This window comes from Ranitomeya imitator, chromosome 1 (assembly GCF_032444005.1).
Source record: "Ranitomeya imitator isolate aRanImi1 chromosome 1, aRanImi1.pri, whole genome shotgun sequence".
In the NCBI taxonomy this organism is placed as follows: domain Eukaryota; kingdom Metazoa; phylum Chordata; class Amphibia; order Anura; family Dendrobatidae; genus Ranitomeya; species Ranitomeya imitator.
The window spans coordinates 1,923,317-1,946,035 of record NC_091282.1 but is presented as its reverse complement, the minus strand read 5'-3'; the positions used below and the strand labels follow the sequence as shown (position 1 = coordinate 1,946,035).

The 22,719-nt window shown below is 52.2% G+C and overlaps 1 protein-coding gene across 1 annotated transcript in view; it reads left to right on the top strand.

The window, feature by feature from the left end:
* The first annotated feature begins 7,602 nt into the window (after window positions 1–7,602).
* The window catches only part of LOC138657726 (thioredoxin-related transmembrane protein 1-like), a 63,317-nt gene continuing 48,200 nt past the window's right edge, over window positions 7,603–22,719 (top strand). Inside the window, exons 1-3 of the mRNA XM_069745410.1 lie at window positions 7,603–7,779; window positions 12,673–12,788; window positions 12,991–13,036. Coding sequence (XP_069601511.1) covers window positions 7,643–7,779; window positions 12,673–12,788; window positions 12,991–13,036 — 299 coding nt within the window. The 5' untranslated portion in view covers window positions 7,603–7,642. The remainder of the gene's footprint in view (window positions 7,780–12,672; window positions 12,789–12,990; window positions 13,037–22,719) is intronic.

Here is a 22,719-nt window from a genome sequence, read left to right as displayed (position 1 = left end):
CCTCTCTCACTCGGGTCACGCGCCCAGCCAACGTCCGCAGAAGACTTCCGATAAACACCGAGCCTGCTCTGGGGGGACAAAGACAGAAGGGCGTCCGCCTTCCAAGAGCCCTCACCTGGGTGAGGACCCAAGATGTGCCCTTCTGACAGTGATTACCTCCAGAGAACCAGGACCCCCATGGGAAGGGTCCTGCCAAGCTCGGGTCGCCCAGATTCGCCTCTCTCACTCGGGTCACGCGCCCAGCCAACATCCGCAGAAGACTTCCGATAAACACCGAGCCTGCTCTGGGGGGACAAAGACAGAAGGGCGTCCGCCTTCCGAGAGCCCTCACCTGGGTGAGGACCCAAGATGTGCCCTTCTGACAGTGATTACCTCCAGAGAACCAGGACCCCCCGTGGGAAGGGTCCTGCCAAGCTCGGGTCACCCAGATTCGCCTCTCTCACTCGGGTCACGCGCCCAGCCAACGTCCGCAGAAGACTTCAGATAAACACCGAGCCTGCTCTGGGGGGACAAAGACAGAAGGGCGTCCGCCTTCCGAGAGCCCTCACCTGGGTGAGGACTCAAGATGTGCCCTTCTGACAGTGATTACCTCCAGAGAACCAGGACCCCCGTGGGAAGGGTCCTGCCAAGCTCGGGTCGCCCAGATTCGCCTCTCTCACTCGGGTCACGCGCCCAGCCAACGTCCGCAGAAGACTTCCGATAAACACCGAGCCTGCTCTGGGGGGACAAAGACAGAAGGGCGTCCGCCTTCCGAGAGCCCTCACCTGGGTGAGGACTCAAGATGTGCCCTTCTGACAGTGATTACCTCCAGAGAACCAGGACCCCCGTGGGAAGGGTCCTGCCAAGCTCGGGTCACCCAGATTCGCCTCTCTCATTCGGGTCACGCGCCCAGCCAATGTCCACAGCGGATTTCCGACAAATTTTCACTGAAAATTCAACTTTGTGCCCATGAACCAGACACTTTACCCACACTTGGGTCTCTATCTTGGGGTACTTTACAACATATTGACGACCCATGAGGTTGAAGTAGGGAAAATGTGAGATTTTTTTTTTTTACAAAATCGGGATTGTCTCAAAATTTTTCTAAAAATGTCTAAGGAAGTGTCCTTGACATAACACCTGAGATTTTTCCCTTTCTGAATGTATGACACAACAGGATTCGAACCCGAGACGCCAGCTCGGCAAGGCCGCAGCGCTAACAAGTGAGCCACCGTGCTTTGACTGGGATCGATGGATCCAGTTAGTACCCAATCCGTTACAGATATGACTGATCGACAGCCGTGTAGGTGCCACCCCCTGGGGCTGAGTCATCCCCCGTGATGCCGTATAGGCGATTATGGCAGGTGGATCCGGTCAGGTGCCACCCCTGGGGCTGAGTCATCCCCCGTGATGCCGTATAGGTGATTACAGCAGGTGGATCAGGTGAGGGATAGCACGTTCGATCGCATTAAGACACTTGGAGACCAGGGTTGGTTCGGCAAGTTACTTGGGAAAGGGGGAAAACGCAAACTCCTGGGATTAGGTTTAGGCTGCAACTCCAATGGTTAGGGTTAGAGTAGAGAACAGGGGAGGGATAGCACGTTCGATCGCATTAAGACACTTGGGGAACCGGGAAAACGCATTAAGACACTTGGGGAACCGGGAAAACGCATTAAGACACTTGGGGAACCGGGAAAACGCATTAAGACACTTGGGGAACCGGGAAAACGCATTAAGACACTTGGGGAACCGGGAAAACGCATTAAGACACTTGGGGAACCGGGAAAACGCATTAAGACACTTGGGGAACCGGGAAAACGCATTAAGACACTTGGGGAACCGGGAAAACGCATTAAGACACTTGGGGAACCGGGAAAACGCATTAAGACACTTGGGGAACCGGGAAAACGCATTAAGACACTTGTGGAACCCTAACCCTAACCCTAACCCTAACCCTAACCCGGGGGTGGCGTTTTTAAGACACTTCTCTAACCCTAACCCCAGGGGTCATTAAGTTACTTGGAGACCAGGGTTGGTTCGGCAAGTTACTTGGGAAAGGGGGAAAACGCAAACTCCTGGGATTAGGTTTAGGCTGCAACTCCAATGGTTAGGGTTAGAGTAGAGAACAGGGGAGGGATAGCACGTTCGATCGCATTAAGACACTTGGAGACCAGGGTTGGTTCGGCAAGTTACTTGGGAAAGGGGGAAAACGCAAACTCCTGGGATTAGGTTTAGGCTGCAACTCCAATGGTTAGGGTTAGAGTAGAGAACAGGGGAGGGATAGCACGTTCGATCGCATCAAGACACTTGGGGAACCGGGAAAACGCATTAAGACACTTGGGGAACCGGGAAAACGCATTAAGACACTTGGGGAACCGGGAAAACGCATTAAGACACTTGGGGAACCGGGAAAACGCATTAAGACACTTGGGGAACCGGGAAAACGCATTAAGACACTTGGGGAACCGGGAAAACGCATTAAGACACTTGGGGAACCGGGAAAACGCATTAAGACACTTGGGGAACCGGGAAAACGCATTAAGACACTTGGGGAACCGGGAAAACGCATTAAGACACTTGGGGAACCGGGAAAACGCATTAAGACACTTGTGGAACCCTAACCCTAACCCTAACCCGGGGGTGGCGTTTTTAAGACACTTCTCTAACCCTAACCCCAGGGGTCATTAAGTTACTTGGAGACCAGGGTTGGTTCGGCAAGTTACTTGGGAAAGGGGGAAAACGCAAACTCCTGGGATTAGGTTTAGGCTGCAACTCCAATGGTTAGGGTTAGAGTAGAGAACAGGGGAGGGATAGCACGTTCGATCGCATTAAGACACTTGGGGAACCGGGAAAACGCATTAAGACACTTGGGGAACCGGGAAAACGCATTAAGACACTTGGGGAACCGGGAAAACGCATTAAGACACTTGGGGAACCGGGAAAACGCATTAAGACACTTGGGGAACCGGGAAAACGCATTAAGACACTTGGGGAACCGGGAAAACGCATTAAGACACTTGGGGAACCGGGAAAACGCATTAAGACACTTGGGGAACCGGGAAAACGCATTAAGACACTTGTGGAACCCTAACCCTAACCCTAACCCGGGGGTGGCGTTTTTAAGACACTTTTCTAACCCTAACCCCAGGGGTCATTAAGTTACTTGGAGACCTGGGTTGGTTCGGCAAGTTACTTGGGAAAGGGGGAAAACGCAAACTCCTGGGATTAGGTTTAGGCTGCAACTCCAATGGTTAGGGTTAGAGTAGAGAACAGGGGAGGGATAGCACGTTCGATCGCATTAAGACACTTGGAGACCAGGGTTGGTTCGGCAAGTTACTTGGGAAAGGGGGAAAACGCAAACTCCTGGGATTAGGTTTAGGCTGCAACTCCAATGGTTAGGGTTAGAGTAGAGAACAGGGGAGGGATAGCACGTTCGATCGCATTAAGACACTTGGGGAACCGGGAAAACGCATTAAGACACTTGGGGAACCGGGAAAACGCATTAAGACACTTGGGGAACCGGGAAAACGCATTAAGACACTTGGGGAACCGGGAAAACGCATTAAGACACTTGGGGAACCGGGAAAACGCATTAAGACACTTGGGGAACCGGGAAAACGCATTAAGACACTTGGGGAACCGGGAAAACGCATTAAGACACTTGTGGAACCCTAACCCTAACCCTAACCCTAACCCGGGGGTGGCGTTTTTAAGACACTTCTCTAACCCTAACCCCAGGGGTCATTAAGTTACTTGGAGACCAGGGTTGGTTCGGCAAGTTACTTGGGAAAGGGGGAAAACGCAAACTCCTGGGATTAGGTTTAGGCTGCAACTCCAATGGTTAGGGTTAGAGTAGAGAACAGGGGAGGGATAGCACGTTCGATCGCATTAAGACACTTGGAGACCAGGGTTGGTTCGGCAAGTTACTTGGGAAAGGGGGAAAACGCAAACTCCTGGGATTAGGTTTAGGCTGCAACTCCAATGGTTAGGGTTAGAGTAGAGAACAGGGGAGGGATAGCACGTTCGATCGCATTAAGACACTTGGGGAACCGGGAAAACGCATTAAGACACTTGGGGAACCGGGAAAACGCATTAAGACACTTGGGGAACCGGGAAAACGCATTAAGACACTTGGGGAGCCGGGAAAACGCATTAAGACACTTGGGGAACCGGGAAAACGCATTAAGACACTTGGGGAACCGGGAAAACGCATTAAGACACTTGGGGAACCGGGAAAACGCATTAAGACACTTGGGGAACCCTAACCCTAACCCTATAACCCTAACCCTATAACCCTAACCCTAACCCTAACCCTAACCCCTTACCCTAAACCTAACCCTAACCCCTAACCCCTAACCCTAACCCTAACCCTAAACCCTAACCCTAACCCTAACCCGGGGGTGGCGTTTTTAAGACACTTCTCTAACCCTAACCCCAGGGGTCATTAAGTTACTTGGAGACCAGGGTTGGTTCGGCAAGTTACTTGGGAAAGGGGGAAAACGCAAACTCCTGGGATTAGGTTTAGGCTGCAACTCCAATGGTTAGGGTTAGAGTAGAGAACAGGGGAGGGATAGCACGTTCGATCGCATTAAGTTACTTGGAGACCAGGGTTGGTTCGGCAAGTTACTTGGGAAAGGGGGAAAACGCAAACTCCTGGGATTAGGTTTAGGCTGCAACTCCAATGGTTAGGGTTAGAGTAGAGAACAGGGGAGGGATAGCATGTTCGATCGAATTAAGACACTTGGGGAACCGGGAAAACGCATTAAGACACTTGGGGAACCGGGAAAACGCATTAAGACACTTGGGGAACCGGGAAAACGCATTAAGACACTTGGGGAACCGGGAAAACGCATTAAGACACTTGGGGAACCGGGAAAACGCATTAAGACACTTGGGGAACCGGGAAAACGCATTAAGACACTTGGGGAACCGGGAAAACGCATTAAGACACTTGGGGAACCCTAACCCTAACCCTAACCCGGGGGTGGCGTTTTTAAGACACTTCTCTAACCCTAACCCCAGGGGTCATTAAGTTACTTGGAGACCAGGGTTGGTTCGGCAAGTTACTTGGGAAAGGGGGAAAACGCAAACTCCTGGGATTAGGTTTAGGCTGCAACTCCAATGGTTAGGGTTAGAGTAGAGAACAGGGGAGGGATAGCACGTTCGATCGCATTAAGTTACTTGGAGACCAGGGTTGGTTCGGCAAGTTACTTGGGAAAGGGGGAAAACGCAAACTCCTGGGATTAGGTTTAGGCTGCAACTCCAATGGTTAGGGTTAGAGTAGAGAACAGGGGAGGGATAGCATGTTCGATCGAATTAAGACACTTGGGGAACCGGGAAAACGCATTAAGACACTTGGGGAACCGGGAAAACGCATTAAGACACTTGGGGAACCGGGAAAACGCATTAAGACACTTGGGGAACCGGGAAAACGCATTAAGACACTTGGGGAACCCTAACCCTAACCCTATAACCCTAACCCTATAACCCTAACCCTAACCCTAACCCTAACCCCTTACCCTAAACCTAACCCTAACCCCTAACCCCTAACCCTAACCCTAACCCTAAACCCTAACCCTAACCCTAACCCGGGGGTGGCGTTTTTAAGACACTTCTCTAACCCTAACCCCAGGGGTCATTAAGTTACTTGGAGACCAGGGTTGGTTCGGCAAGTTACTTGGGAAAGGGGGAAAACGCAAACTCCTGGGATTAGGTTTAGGCTGCAACTCCAATGGTTAGGGTTAGAGTAGAGAACAGGGGAGGGATAGCACGTTCGATCGCATTAAGTTACTTGGAGACCAGGGTTGGTTCGGCAAGTTACTTGGGAAAGGGGGAAAACGCAAACTCCTGGGATTAGGTTTAGGCTGCAACTCCAATGGTTAGGGTTAGAGTAGAGAACAGGGGAGGGATAGCATGTTCGATCGAATTAAGACACTTGGGGAACCGGGAAAACGCATTAAGACACTTGGGGAACCGGGAAAACGCATTAAGACACTTGGGGAACCGGGAAAACGCATTAAGACACTTGGGGAACCGGGAAAACGCATTAAGACACTTGGGGAACCGGGAAAACGCATTAAGACACTTGGGGAACCGGGAAAACGCATTAAGACACTTGGGGAACCGGGAAAACGCATTAAGACACTTGGGGAACCCTAACCCTAACCCTAACCCGGGGGTGGCGTTTTTAAGACACTTCTCTAACCCTAACCCCAGGGGTCATTAAGTTACTTGGAGACCAGGGTTGGTTCGGCAAGTTACTTGGGAAAGGGGGAAAACGCAAACTCCTGGGATTAGGTTTAGGCTGCAACTCCAATGGTTAGGGTTAGAGTAGAGAACAGGGGAGGGATAGCACGTTCGATCGCATTAAGTTACTTGGAGACCAGGGTTGGTTCGGCAAGTTACTTGGGAAAGGGGGAAAACGCAAACTCCTGGGATTAGGTTTAGGCTGCAACTCCAATGGTTAGGGTTAGAGTAGAGAACAGGGGAGGGATAGCATGTTCGATCGAATTAAGACACTTGGGGAACCGGGAAAACGCATTAAGACACTTGGGGAACCGGGAAAACGCATTAAGACACTTGGGGAACCGGGAAAACGCATTAAGACACTTGGGGAACCGGGAAAACGCATTAAGACACTTGGGGAACCGGGAAAACGCATTAAGACACTTGGGGAACCCTAACCCTAACCCTAACCCTCTAACCCTAACCCTAACCCTAACCCCCTAACCCTAACCCTCTAACCCTAACCCCCTAACCCTAAACCCCTAACCCTAACCTTAACCCTAAAACCCTAACCCTAAATCACCAGGTCATAACAGGACACACAGCCTGAGCCGCAGCCTAAGTGTCCATCACAGCCGATCAGCAGCATTTATTTTCAGGTCTGGGGCCTATATTTAGGGGTCTAATTCTCCCCGTATTTCTGTGGATTCCCTTTGGTTTCCTCCCACATTCCAAATCAATCCCCATAGTAGATGAAGAGTGTGAGCCCCATTGGGGACAGCGATAATGGAATCTGTGCTTTTTTTTGCATTTTATGTATGGACTGTTGACCAAAATAATGTGGAGAAAATTTTTATTTCTGAGTAAAGCATACTAAAAATAACTGAATTGCTCAAACCTTGTCCGTCAATCCTAAATGTGATTTTACCAACCACAAGGTGGCGCCATCGTGCAATGCAGTAGAGTTCGGGTACACCACGTGACTGTTTGCCAACCACAAGGTGGCGTCATTGGGCGTGGCGCTGAGAGAGAGCCCCCTAGCTCCTCCCCCCTGTCTATCGGCTGCCTGTGGTGTCCTCGCTGTGTGAGGGGCGGTGTCATGGCGCCGTGTGAGGGGCGGGGTCAGCAGTGTCATGGCGCCGTGTGATTGGCGGGATCAGCGGTGTCATGGCGCCGTGTGAGGGGCGGGGTCAGCGGTGTCATGGCGCCGTGTGAGGGGCGGGGTCAGCGGTGTCATCATGGCTCTGTGTGAGGGGCGGGGTCAGCGGTGTCCTCGCAGTGTGAGGGGCGGGGTCCGCGGTGTCATGGCGCCGTGTGAGGGGCGGGGTCAGCGGGGTCATGGCGCCGTGTGAGGGGCGGGGTCAGCGGTGTCCTCGCAGTGTGAGGGGCGGGGTCAGCGGGGTCATGGCGCCCTGTGAGGGGCGGGGTCACCGGTGTCATGGCGCTGCACGTTGTCCGCCGCTTCCTGCTCGTCCTGCTCCCGGTAACGCTGCTGCTGGCCAAGAAGGGAGACGTGCTGGAGATCACTGACGGCAGCTGGAGGGACGTCCTGCAGGGGGAATGGATGATCACATTGTAAGGCTGAGGGCGCTGTCTGGGTGTGCTGGCGCTTGTGGTTCCACACTTGCCTGCTGGTAATTCTACAGACGTCAGTGTCTGCTGGTACTTGTGGTTCTACCAGCAGTCTGCTCCTCTAGATCTGGCTCCGAGGCCTTGTGGCTGTAGCACAACAAACACCAGGAAGCCGAGGAGCCGGGTGCAGACGACTATTGGGGAACTACAAGTGCCAGCAAGCTGCTAAAGGCGTAGGCGCTAGGAACGTTGTGCTGTTGTAGAACCACAAGTCCCAGGAGCCCAGCTCTGGCTATGCTGGTTTATTCTTGCTGAGACTTGTGGTTCTAGAGAAGCCGAGGAGACAGGCATTGGCCACGGAGAACTGCAAGTTCCAGCAAGTGTAGAACCACAAGGCTCAGCAGTCTGGAATAGTGTAGAACTACAAGTCCTAGCAAACTGCGGCTTCTGGGTGTTGTAGGATCGCTGGTGATTGTAGTTCTGCAGACGTTACTCTCTGCCCCACTGACGGCTTTTCTGGGACTTGTAGTTCTACAATGACAGATGCTATTCCTGACTCCTGCTCTTCTAGACTTGCTGGCACTTGTAGTTCTGCTGTATCAGTTTCCTGGGACTAATTAGAACTACAGCAAGAATAAAATGGCAGCAGCCGGTCCCGGGCTCCTGGGACTTGTGGTTCTACCAGAGTGAGTCTCTGCTCTAATCTTGTAAAATCTCGACAGTACCCTTGTACTTGTAGTTCTACAGCTGTAGACTATTTCCAGCCACTGAGGCTCTGTGCACACGTGGCGGATTTTTCTGCGGATCTGCAGCAGTTTTCCCTGAGTTTACAGCACCATGTAACCCTATGTAAACCTATGGAAACCGCAATCCGCAGTGCACATGCTGCGGAAAACAACATGTGGAAACGCAGCAGTGTACATTCCGCAGCATGTCACTTCTTTGTGCGGATTCCACAGCGGTTTACACCTGCTCCATAATAGGAATCCGCCAAAAAATCGCGGTAAATCCGCAGTGCAGATTTACAAAAATCACTCCGGAAAAATCCGCAACGTGTGCACGTGGCCTTAGCCTTGCTGAGGGGCTTGCTGGCACTTCTAGTTCTACAACCAATTCCAGAACACTTTGTGGCATGTACTGGCTACTGATAGAACATTTGGCGACGAGAAGCCTAAAAGAGCTCCTGTAGAACTACAAATCCCAGGAAACCATATGTGCACACGGTCAGTAATTGGCAGTGCATGGGACACAGCTCGTGTCCGCTGCCAGCTATTCCGCATGTGATCACTGAACCGTGCGGAATCACCGCGTCCAGTACATTGTATGGGTGAGAATTATCTTGTGGAAGCTCGAGTCTCTGCAGGATGAATAGACATGCTGCAGTCTGGAGAGACGCCACATGTCCGTCTCCGCAGGTGATTCCGCATGTGATCACTGAACCGTGCGGAATCACCGCGTCCAATACATTGTATGGGTGAGATTTATCTTGTGGAAGCTCGAGTCTCTGCAGGATGAATAGACATGCTGCAGTCTGGAGAGACGCCACATGTCCGTCTCCACAGGTGATTCCGCATGTGATCACTGAACCGTGCGGAATCACCGCGTCCAGTACATTGTATGGGTGAGATTTATCTTGTGGAAGCTTGCGTCTCTGCAGGATGAATAGACATGCTGCAGTCTGGAGAGACGCCACATGTCCGTCTCCACAGGTGATTCCGCATGTGATCACTGAACCGTGCGGAATCACCGCGTCCAATACATTGTATGGGTGAGATTTATCTTGTGGAAGCTCGAGTCTCTGCAGGATGAATAGACATGCTGCAGTCTGGAGAGACGCCACATGTCCGTCTCCACAGGTGATTCCTCATGTGATCACTGAACCGTGCGGAATCACCGCGTCCAATACATTGTATGGGTGAGATTTATCTTGTGGAAGCTCGAGTCTCTGCAGGATGAATAGACATGCTGCAGTCTGGAGAGACGCCACATGTCCGTCTCCACAGGTGATTCCGCATGTGATCACTGAACCGTGCGGAATCACCGCGTCCAGTACATTGTATGGGTGAGATTTATCTTGTGGAAGCTTGCGTCTCTGCAGGATGAATAGACATGCTGCAGTCTGGAGAGACGCCACATGTCCGTCTCCACAGGTGATTCCGCATGTGATCACTGAACCGTGCGGAATCACCGCGTCCAATACATTGTATGGGTGAGATTTATCTTGTGGAAGCTCGAGTCTCTGCAGGATGAATAGACATGCTGCAGTCTGGAGAGACGCCACATGTCCGTCTCCGCAGGTGATTCCTCATGTGATCACTGAACCGTGCGAAATCACCGCGTCCAATACATTGTATGGGTGAGATTTATCTTGTGGAAGCTCGCGTCTCTGCAGGATGAATAGACATGCTGCAGTCTGCAGAGACGCCACATGTCTGTCTCCACAGGTGATTCCTCATGTGATCACTGAACCGTGCGGAATCACCGCGTCCAATACATTGTATGGGTGAGATTTATCTTGTGGAAGCTCGAGTCTCTGCAGGATGAATAGACATGCTGCAGTCTGGAGAGACGCCACATGTCCGTCTCCACAGGTGATTCCGCATGTGATCACTGAACCGTGCGGAATCACCGCGTCCAATACATTGTATGGGTGAGATTTATCTTGTGGAAGCTCGCGTCTCTGCAGGATGAATAGACATGCTGCAGTCTGGAGAGACGCCACATGTCCGTCTCCACAGGTGATTCCTCATGTGATCACTGAACCGTGCGGAATCACCGCGTCCAGTACATTGTATGGGTGAGATTTATCTTGTGGAAGCTCGCGTCTCTGCAGGATGAATAGACATGCTGCAGTCTGGAGAGACGCCACATGTCCGTCTCCACAGGTGATTCCTCATGTGATCACTGAACCGTGCGGAATCACTGCGTCCAGTACATTGTATGGGTGAGATTTATCTTGTGGAAGCTAGCGTCTCTGCAGGATGAATAGACATGCTGCAGTCTGGAGAGACGCCACATGTCCGTCTCCGCAGGTGATTCCTCATGTGATCACTGAACCGTGCGGAATTACTGCGTCCAGTACATTGTATGGGTGAGATTTATCTTGTGGAAGCTCGCGTCTCTGCAGGATGAATAGACATGCTGCAGTCTGGAGAGACGCCACATGTCCGTCTCCACAGGTGATTCCGCATGTGATCACTGAACCGTGCGGAATCACCGCGTCCAATACATTGTATGGGTGAGATTTATCTTGTGGAAGCTCGCGTCTCTGCAGGATGAATAGACATGCTGCAGTCTGGAGAGACGCCACATGTCCGTCTCCACAGGTGATTCTTCATGTGATCACTGAACCGTGCGGAGTCACCGCGTCCAATACATTGTATGGGTGAGATTTATCTTGTGGAAGCTCGAGTCTCTGCAGGATGAATAGACATGCTGCAGTCTGGAGAGACGCCACATGTCCGTCTCCACAGGTGATTCCGCATGTGATCACTGAACCGTGCGGAATCACCGCGTCCAATACATTGTATGGGTGAGATTTATCTTGTGGAAGCTCGAGTCTCTGCAGGATGAATAGACATGCTGCAGTCTGGAGAGACGCCACATGTCCGTCTCCACAGGTGATTCCGCATGTGATCACTGAACCGTGCGGAATAACCGCGTCCAATACATTGTATGGGTGAGATTTATCTTGTGGAAGCTCGAGTCTCTGCAGGATGAATAGACATGCTGCAGTCTGGAGAGACGCCACATGTCCGTCTCCGCAGGTGATTCCTCATGTGATCACTGAACCGTGCGGAATCACCGCGTCCAATACATTGTATGGGTGAGATTTATCTTGTGGAAGCTCGCGTCTCTGCAGGATGAATAGACATGCTGCAGTCTGGAGAGACGCCACATGTCCGTCTCCACAGGTGATTCCGCATGTGATCACTGAACCGTGCGGAATCACCGCGTCCAATACATTGTATGGGTGAGATTTATCTTGTGGAAGCTCGCGTCTCTGCAGGATGAATAGACATGCTGCAGTCTGGAGAGACGCCACATGTCCGTCTCCGCAGGTGATTCCTCATGTGATCACTGAACCGTGCGGAATCACCGCGTCCAATACATTGTATGGGTGAGATTTATCTTGTGGAAGCTCGAGTCTCTGCAGGATGAATAGACATGCTGCAGTCTGGAGAGACGCCACATGTCCGTCTCCGCAGGTGATTCCTCATGTGATCACTGAACCGTGCGGAATCACCGCGTCCAATACATTGTATGGGTGAGATTTATCTTGTGGAAGCTTGCGTCTCTGCAGGATGAATAGACATGCTGCAGTCTGGAGAGACGCCACATGTCCGTCTCTGCGGGTGATCCACGGGCGTCGGTGCAGCACCGTCCAACCTGCAGCATTTACAGACCGTGTGCACCTACCCCAAGACTAATGTCTGTAGAACTACCAGCAAATTGACAGCTCCCAGGAAGTCACAGATATTAGTCTCTGTTAGATATCCTGGGACTTGTAGTTCTACAGCAGCCTCCAGGAACTTGGTGTCCTAAACTTCCTGGGACTTGTAGTTCTACAGTGGGGGTTTGTCCTGAATGTCCGGCTGTGTACTGGATTTCCCATCTTCCTTTCTCTCCTGCTGTCACTGACTGGCTTAGCTGCAGAGATTTGCCGTGCCTGCCCCCAACAACCCTGCGCGGGGTGACTCCTCTTGTCTGTTACAATGTGTCGGTGCAGCTGAGGCGATTGTCAGGACTGGATACAATTGTAACAGATCTTCAGCTGTGACCAGCATTGGGTTGGTGCAGGATTTTCACTCTTTAGCTGGCAATAAAATGTTTCCGTTCGCCGGCAGTAAGTGGAGATCCTGCCAGACTGGTGTAACACGCGTGTTGTGCCCGCAGCTACGCGCCCTGGTGCCCGGCCTGCCAGAAGCTGCAGCTGGAGTGGAAGGAGTTTGCAGAATGGGGAGATGATCTGAATGTTAACGTCGCCAAGGTGGACGTCACCGCCCAGCCAGGTAATGTCCGGGGTCTCCGCTCCATGCGGTGGTCACTGCTGTCAGGCGTCGCTATGGTCCCCGCCGTCTTGTTCTGCCACTTTACAGGTTCCATTCGTCTGAGCAACGCCACCGCCTACTGGAATCCCCAGCGGCCGGACCCCCTCCCATCTCCTCAATAGCCAGACCCCGCACTCTCATCCCACCCGTCTTGTCTTCGCAGGGCTGAGTGGCCGATTTATCATCACTGCGCTGCCGACCATCTATCAGTGAGTATCGGGGTCCTGGCGGTGGTGGGGTGCACAAGATTACAAAACATGGCCACTTCCAGAGGCAGCGCCACCACTGTCCATGGGTTGTGTCCAGTATTGCAACTTAAAGGGAATGAGACTGAGCTGCAATACCGCATGCAGCCTGAAGACAGGGGAGGCGCTGCTTCGGGATGGAGATTTCTTCCTCTAGTGCACTTGTATATTACTGCCTGAAAACAGATGGGGTTCACATCCTAGAGGGGGTGGATGTGGGTGTGATCTCTCTGTACATGTTATCCTTCCCACTCAGTAGTGCCCCATGTGCCCGTCTTGCCAGCACTATTAGTACAACTGGGATCATATACTAGAGCTGACCCCCAGTATACACACGGGGTGGATGTGGGTATGATCTCTGGATATGTTCCCACTCAGTGGCGCCCCATGTGCCCGTCTTGCCAGCACTATTAGTACAACTGGGATCATATACTAGAGCTGACCCCCAGTATACACACGGGGTGGATGTGGGTGTGATCTCTGGATATGTTCCCACTCAGTGGCGCCCCATGTGCCCGTCTTGCCAGCACTATTAGTACAACTGGGATCATATACTAGAGCTGACCCCCAGTATACACACGGGGTGGATGTGGGTGTGATCTCTGGATATGTTCCCACTCAGTAGTGCCCCATGTGCCCGTCTTGCCAGCACTATTAGTACAACTGGGATCATATACTAGAGCTGACCCCCAGTATACACACGGGGTGGATGTGGGTATGATCTCTGGATATGTTCCCACTCCGTGGCGCCCCATGTGCCCGTCTTGCCAGCACTATTAGTACAACTGGGATCATATACTAGAGCTGACCCCCAGTATACACACGGGGTGGATGTGGGTGTGATCTCTGGATATGTTCCCACTCAGTGGTGCCCCATGTGCCCGTCTTGCCAGCACTATTAGTACAACTGGGATCATATACTAGAGCTGACCCCCAGTATACACACGGGGTGGATGTGGGTGTGATCTCTGGATATGTTCCCACTCAGTGGTGCCCCATGTGCCCGTCTTGCCAGCACTATTAGTACAACTGGGATCATATACTAGAGCTGACCCCCAGTATACACACGGGGTGGATGTGGGTATGATCTCTCTGGATATGTTCCCACTCAGTGGTGCCCCATGTGCCCGTCTTGTCAGCACTATTAGTACAACTGGGATCATATACTAGAGCTGACCCCCAGTATACACACGGGGTGGATGTGGGTGTGATCTCTGGATATGTTCGCACTCAGTGGTGCCCCATGTGCCCGTCTTGCCAGCACTATTAGTACAACTGGGATCATATACTAGAGCTGACCCCCAGTATACACACGGGGTGGATGTGGGTGTGATCTCTGGATATGTTCCCACTCAGTGGTGCCCCATGTGCCCGTCTTGCCAGCACTATTAGTACAACTGGGATCATATACTAGAGCTGACCCCCAGTATACACACGGGGTGGATGTGGGTGTGATCTCTGGATATGTTCCCACTCAGTGGTGCCCCATGTGCCCGTCTTGCCAGCACTATTAGTACAGCTGGGATCATATACTAGAGCTGACCCCCAGTATACACACGGGGTGGATGTGGGTGTGATCTCTGGATATGTTCCCACTCCGTGGCGCCCCATGTGCCCGTCTTGCCAGCACTATTAGTACAACTGGGATCATATACTAGAGCTGACCCCCCAGTATACACACGGGGTGGATGTGGGTATGATCTCTGGATATGTTCCCACTCAGTAGTGCCCCATGTGCCCGTCTTGCCAGCACTATTAGTACAACTGGGATCATATACTAGAGCTGACCCCCAGTATACACACGGGGTGGATGTGGGTGTGATCTCTGGATATGTTCCCACTCAGTGGTGCCCCATGTGCCCGTCTTGCCAGCACTATTAGTACAACTGTGATCATATACTAGAGCTGACCCCCAGTATACACACGGGGTGGATGTGGGTGTGATCTCTGGATATGTTCCCACTCAGTAGTGCCCCATGTGCCCGTCTTGCCAGCACTATTAGTACAACTGTGATCATATACTAGAGCTGACCCCCAGTATACACACGGGGTGGATGTGGGTGTGATCTCTGGATATGTTCCCACTCAGTGGTGCCCCATGTGCCCGTCTTGCCAGCACTATTAGTACAACTGGGATCATATACTAGAGCTGACCCCCAGTATACACACGGGGTGGATGTGGGTGTGATCTCTGGATATGTTCCCACTCAGTGGTGCCCCATGTGCCCGTCTTGCCAGCACTATTAGTACAACTGGGATCATATACTAGAGCTGACCCCCAGTATACACACGGGGTGGATGTGGGTGTGATCTCTGGATATGTTCCCACTCAGTGGTGCCCCATGTGCCCGTCTTGCCAGCACTATTAGTACAGCTGGGATCATATACTAGAGCTGACCCCCAGTATACACACGGGGTGGATGTGGGTGTGATCTCTGGATATGTTCCCACTCAGTGGTGCCCCATGTGCCCGTCTTGCCAGCACTATTAGTACAGCTGGGATCATATACTAGAGCTGACCCACAGAATACACACGGGGTGGATGTGGGTATGATCTCTGGATATGTTCCCACTCAGTGGTGCCCCATGTGCCCGTCTTGCCAGCACTATTAGTACAGCTGGGATCATATACTAGAGCTGACCCCCCAGTATACACACGGGGTGGATGTGGGTATGATCTCTGGATATGTTCCCACTCAGTAGTGCCCCATGTGCCCGTCTTGCCAGCACTATTAGTACAACTGGGATCATATACTAGAGCTGACCCCCAGTATACACACGGGGTGGATGTGGGTGTGATCTCTGGATATGTTCCCACTCAGTGGTGCCCCATGTGCCCGTCTTGCCAGCACTATTAGTACAGCTGGGATCATATACTAGAGCTGACCCCCAGTATACACACGGGGTGGATGTGGGTGTGATCTCTGGATATGTTCCCACTCAGTGGTGCCCCATGTGCCCGTCTTGCCAGCACTATTAGTACAACTGGGATCATATACTAGAGCTGACCCCCAGTATACACACGGGGTGGATGTGGGTGTGATCTCTGGATATGTTCCCACTCAGTGGTGCCCCATGTGCCCGTCTTGCCAGCACTATTAGTACAACTGGGATCATATACTAGAGCTGACCCCCAGTATACACACGGGGTGGATGTGGGTGTGATCTCTGGATATGTTCCCACTCAGTGGTGCCCCATGTGCCCGTCTTGCCAGCACTATTAGTACAGCTGGGATCATATACTAGAGCTGACCCCCAGTATACACACGGGGTGGATGTGGGTGTGATCTCTGGATATGTTCCCACTCAGTGGTGCCCCATGTGCCCGTCTTGCCAGCACTATTAGTACAGCTGGGATCATATACTAGAGCTGACCCACAGAATACACACGGGGTGGATGTGGGTATGATCTCTGGATATGTTCCCACTCAGTGGTGCCCCATGTGCCCGTCTTGCCAGCACTATTAGTACAGCTGGGATCATATACTAGAGCTGACCCCCCAGTATACACACGGGGTGGATGTGGGTATGATCTCTGGATATGTTCCCACTCAGTAGTGCCCCATGTGCCCGTCTTGCCAGCACTATTAGTACAACTGGGATCATATACTAGAGCTGACCCCCAGTATACACACGGGGTGGATGTGGGTGTGATCTCTGGATATGTTCCCACTCAGTGGTGCCCCATGTGCCCGTCTTGCCAGCACTATTAGTACAGCTGGGATCATATACTAGAGCTGACCCCCAGTATACACACGGGGTGGATGTGGGTGTGATCTCTCTGGATATGTTCCCACTCAGTGGCGCCCCATGTGCCCGTCTTGCCAGCACTATTAGTATAACTGGGATCATATACTAGAGCTGACCCCCAGTATACACACGGGGTGGATGTGGGTGTGATCTCTGGATATGTTCCCACTCCGTGGCGCCCCATGTGCCCGTCTTGCCAGCACTATTAGTACAGCTGGGATCATATACTAGAGCTGACCCCCAGTATACACACGGGGTGGATGTGGGTGTGATCTCTGGATATGTTCCCACTCAGTGGCGCCCCATGTGCCCGTCTTGCCAGCACTATTAGTACAACTGGGATCATATACTAGAGCTGACCCCCAGTATACACACGGGGTGGATGTGGGTGTGATCTCTGGATATGTTCCCACTCAGTGGTGCCCCATGCGCCCGTCTTGCCAGCACTATTAGTATAACTGGGATCATATACTAGAGCTGACCCCCAGTATACACACGGGGTGGATGTGGGTGTGATCTCTCTGGATATGTTCCCACTCAGTGGTGCCCCATGTGCCCGTCTTGCCAGCACTATTAGTACAGCTGGGATCATATACTAGAGCTGACCCCCCAGTATACACACGGGGTGGATGTGGGTGTGATCTCTCTGGATATGTTCCCACTCAGTGGCGCCCCATGTGCCCGTCTTGCCAGCACTATTAGTATAACTGGGATCATATACTAGAGCTGACCCCCAGTATACACACGGGGTGGATGTGGGTGTGATCTCTCTGGATATGTTCCCACTCAGTGGCGCCCCATGTGCCCGTCTTGCCAGCACTATTAGTACAACTGTGATCATATACTAGAGCTGACCCCCAGTATACACACGGGGTGGATGTGGGTGTGATCTCTGGATATGTTCCCACTCAGTGGTGCCCCATGTGCCCGTCTTGCCAGCACTATTAGTATAACTGTGATCATATACTAGAGCTGACCCCCAGTATACACACGGGGTGGATGTGGGTGTGATCTCTGGATATGTTCCCACTCAGTGGTGCCCCATGTGCCCGTCTTGCCAGCACTATTAGTACAACTGGGATCATATACTAGAGCTGACCCCCAGTATACACACGGGGTGGATGTGGGTGTGATCTCTGGATATATTCCCACTCAGTGGCGCCCCATGTGCCCGTCTTGCCAGCACTATTAGTACAACTGGGATCATATACTAGAGCTGACCCCCAGTATACACACGGGGTGGATGTGGGTGTGATCTCTGGATATGTTCCCACTCAGTGGTGCCCCATGTGCCCGTCTTGCCAGCACTATTAGTACAACTGGGATCATATACTAGAGCTGACCCCCCAGTATACACACGGGGTGGATGTGGGTGTGATCTCTGGATATGTTCCCACTCAGTGGCGCCCCATGTGCCCGTCTTGCCAGCACTATTAGTACAACTGGGATCATATACTAGAGCTGACCCCCAGTATACACACTGGGTGGATGTGGGTGTGATCTCTGGATATGTTCCCACTCAGTGGCGCCCCATGTGCCCGTCTTGCCAGCACTATTAGTACAACTGGGATCATATACTAGAGCTGACCCCCAGTATACACACGGGGTGGATGTGGGTGTGATCTCTGGATATGTTCCCACTCAGTGGTGCCCCATGTGCCCGTCTTGCCAGCACTATTAGTACAACTGGGATCATATACTAGAGCTGACCCCCAGTATACACACGGGGTGGATGTGGGTGTGATCTCTGGATATGTTCCCACTCAGTGGTGCCCCATGTGCCCGTCTTGCCAGCACTATTAGTACAACTGGGATCATATACTAGAGCTGACCCCCCAGTATACACACGGGGTGGATGTGGGTGTGATCTCTGGATATGTTCCCACTCAGTGGCGCCCCATGTGCCCGTCTTGCCAGCACTATTAGTACAACTGGGATCATATACTAGAGCTGACCCCCAGTATACACACGGGGTGGATGTGGGTGTGATCTCTCTGGATATGTTCCCACTCAGTGGTGCCCCATGTGCCCGTCTTGCCAGCACTATTAGTACAACTGGGATCATATACTAGAGCTGACCCCCAGTATACACACGGGGTGGATGTGGGTGTGATCTCTGGATATGTTCCCACTCAGTGGTGCCCCATGTGCCCGTCTTGCCAGCACTATTAGTACAACTGGGATCATATACTAGAGCTGACCCCCAGTATACACACGGTGTGGATGTGGGTATGATCTCTGGATATGTTCCCACTCAGTGGTGCCCCATGTGCCCGTCTTGCCAGCACTATTAGTACAACTGGGATCATATACTAGAGCTGACCCCCAGTATACACACGGGGTGGATGTGGGTATGATCTCTGGATATGTTCCCACTCAGTGGCGCCCCATGTGCCCGTCTTGCCAGCACTATTAGTACAACTGGGATCATATACTAGAGCTGACCCCCCAGTATACACACGGGGTGGATGTGGGTGTGATCTCTGGATATGTTCCCACTCAGTGGTGCCCCATGTGCCCGTCTTGGCAGCACTATTAGTACAACTGGGATCATATACTAGAGCTGACCGCCAGTATACACACGGGGTGGATGTGGGTGTGATCTCTGGATATGTTCCCACTCAGTGGCGCCCCATGTGCCCGTCTTGCCAGCACTATTAGTACAACTGGGATCATATACTAGAGCTGACCCCCCAGTATACACACGGGGTGGATGTGGGTGTGATCTCTCTGGATATGTTCCCACTCAGTGGTGCCCCATGCGCCCGTCTTGCCAGCACTATTAGTACAACTGGGATCATATACTAGAGCTGACCCCCAGTATACACACGGGGTGGATGTGGGTATGATCTCTGGATATGTTCCCACTCAGTGGCGCCCCATGTGCCCGTCTTGCCAGCACTATTACTTCAACTGGGATCATATACTAGAGCTGACCCCCAGTATACACACGGGGTGGATGTGGGTGTGATCTCTGGATATGTTCCCACTCAGTGGCGCCCCATGTGCCCGTCTTGCCAGCACTATTAGTACAACTGGGATCATATACTAGAGCTGACCCCCAGTATACACACGGGGTGGATGTGGGTATGATCTCTCTGGATATGTTCCCACTCAGTGGTGCCCCATGTGCCCGTCTTGCCAGCACTATTAGTACAACTGTGATCATATACTAGAGCTGACCCCTAGTATACACACGGGGTGGATGTGGGTGTGATCTCTGGATATGTTCCCACTCAGTGGCGCCCCATGTGCCCGTCTTGCCAGCACTATTAGTACAACTGTGATCATATACTAGAGCTGACCCCCAGTATACACACGGGGTGGATGTGGGTGTGATCTCTGGATATGTTCCCACTCAGTGGCGCCCCATGTGCCCGTCTTGCCAGCACTATTAGTACAACTGGGATCATATACTAGAGCTGACCCCCCAGTATACACACAGGGTGGATGTGGGTATGATCTCTGGATATGTTCCCACTCAGTGGTGCCCCATGTGCCCGTCTTGCCAGCACTATTAGTACAGCTGGGATCATATACTAGAGCTGACCCCCCAGTATACACACGGGGTGGATGTGGGTGTGATCTCTCTGGATATGTTCCCACTCAGTGGTGCCCCATGTGCCCGTCTTGCCAGCACTATTAGTACAACTGGGATCATATACTAGAGCTGACCCCCAGTATACACACGGGGTGGATGTGGGTATGATCTCTGGATATGTTCCCACTCAGTGGCGCCCCATGTGCCCGTCTTGCCAGCACTATTAGTACAACTGGGATCATATACTAGAGCTGACCCCCAGTATACACACGGGGTGGATGTGGGTGTGATCTCTCTGGATATGTTCCCACTCAGTGGTGCCCCATGTGCCCGTCTTGCCAGCACTATTAGTACAACTGGGATCATATACTAGAGCTGACCCCCAGTATACACACGGGGTGGATGTGGGTATGATCTCTCTGGATATGTTCCCACTCAGTGGTGCCCCATGTGCCCGTCTTGCCAGCACTATTAGTACAACTGGGATCATATACTAGAGCTGACCCCCCAGTATACACACGGGGTGGATGTGGGTGTGATCTCTCTGGATATGTTCCCACTCAGTGGCGCCCCATGTGCCCGTCTTGCCAGCACTATTACTACAACTGGGATCATATACTAGAGCTGACCCCCCAGTATACACACGGGGTGGATGTGGGTGTGATCTCTGGATATGTTCCCACTCAGTGGTGCCCCATGTGCCCGTCTTGTCAGCACTATTAGTACAACTGTGATCATATACTAGAGCTGACCCCCAGTATACACACGGGGTGGATGTGGGTATGATCTCTGGATATGTTCCCACTCAGTGGCGCCCCATGTGCCCGTCTTGCCAGCACTATTAGTACAACTGGGATCATATACTAGAGCTGACCCCCAGTATACACACGGGGTGGATGTGGGTGTGATCTCTGGATATGTTCCCGCTCAGTGGCGCCCCATGTGCCCGTCTTGCCAGCAGTATTAGTACAACTGTGATCATATACTAGAGCTGACCCCCAGTATACACGCGGGGTGGATGTGGGTGTGATCTCTCTGGATATGTTCCCACTCAGTGGCGCCCCATGTGCCCGTCTTGCCAGCACTATTAGTACAACTGGGATCATATACTAGAGCTGACCCCCCAGTATACACACGGGGTGGATGTGGGTATGATCTCTGGATATGTTCCCACTCAGTGGCGCCCCATGTGCCCATCTTGCCAGCACTATTAGTACAACTGTGATCATATACTAGAGCTGACCCCCAGTATACACACGGGGTGGATGTGGGTGTGATCTCTCTGGATATGTTCCCACTCAGTGGCGCCCCATGTGCCCGTCTTGCCAGCACTATTAGTACAACTGGGATCATATACTAGAGCTGACCCCCCAGTATACACACGGGGTGGATGTGGGTATGATCTCTGGATATGTTCCCACTCAGTGGTGCCCCATGTGCCCGTCTTGCCAGCACTATTAGTACAACTGGGATCATATACTAGAGCTGACCCCCCAGTATACACACGGGGTGGATGTGGGTGTGATCTCTCTGGATATGTTCCCTCTCAGTGGCGCCCCATGTGCCCGTCTTGCCAGCACTATTAGTACAACTGGGATCATATACTAGAGCTGACCCCCCAGTATACACACGGGGTGGATGTGGGTATGATCTCTGGATATGTTCCCACTCAGTGGCGCCCCATGTGCCCATCTTGCCAGCACTATTAGTACAACTGGGATCATATACTAGAGCTGACCCCCCAGTATACACACGGGGTGGATGTGGGTATGATCTCTCTGGATATATTCCCACTCAGTGGTGCCCCATGTGCCCGTCTTGCCAGCAGTATTAGTACAACTGGGATCATATACTAGAGCTGACCCCCAGTATACACACGGGGTGGATGTGGGTGTGATCTCTGGATATGTTCCCACTCAGTGGCGCCCCATGTGCCCGTCTTGCCAGCACTATTAGTACAACTGGGATCATATACTAGAGCTGACCCCCAGTATACACACGGTGTGGATGTGGGTGTGATCTCTGGATATGTTCCCACTCAGTGGCGCCCCATGTGCCCGTCTTGTCAGCACTATTAGTACAACTGGGATCATATACTAGAGCTGACCCCCAGTATACACACGGGGTGGATGTGGGTGTGATCTCTGGATATGTTCCCACTCAGTGGCGCCCCATGTGCCCGTCTTGCCAGCACTATTAGTACAACTGGGATCATATACTAGAGCTGACCCCCAGTATACACACGGGGTGGATGTGGGTATGATCTCTGGATATGTTCCCACTCAGTGGCGCCCCATGTGCCCGTCTTGCCAGCACTATTAGTACAACTGGGATCATATACTAGAGCTGACCCCCC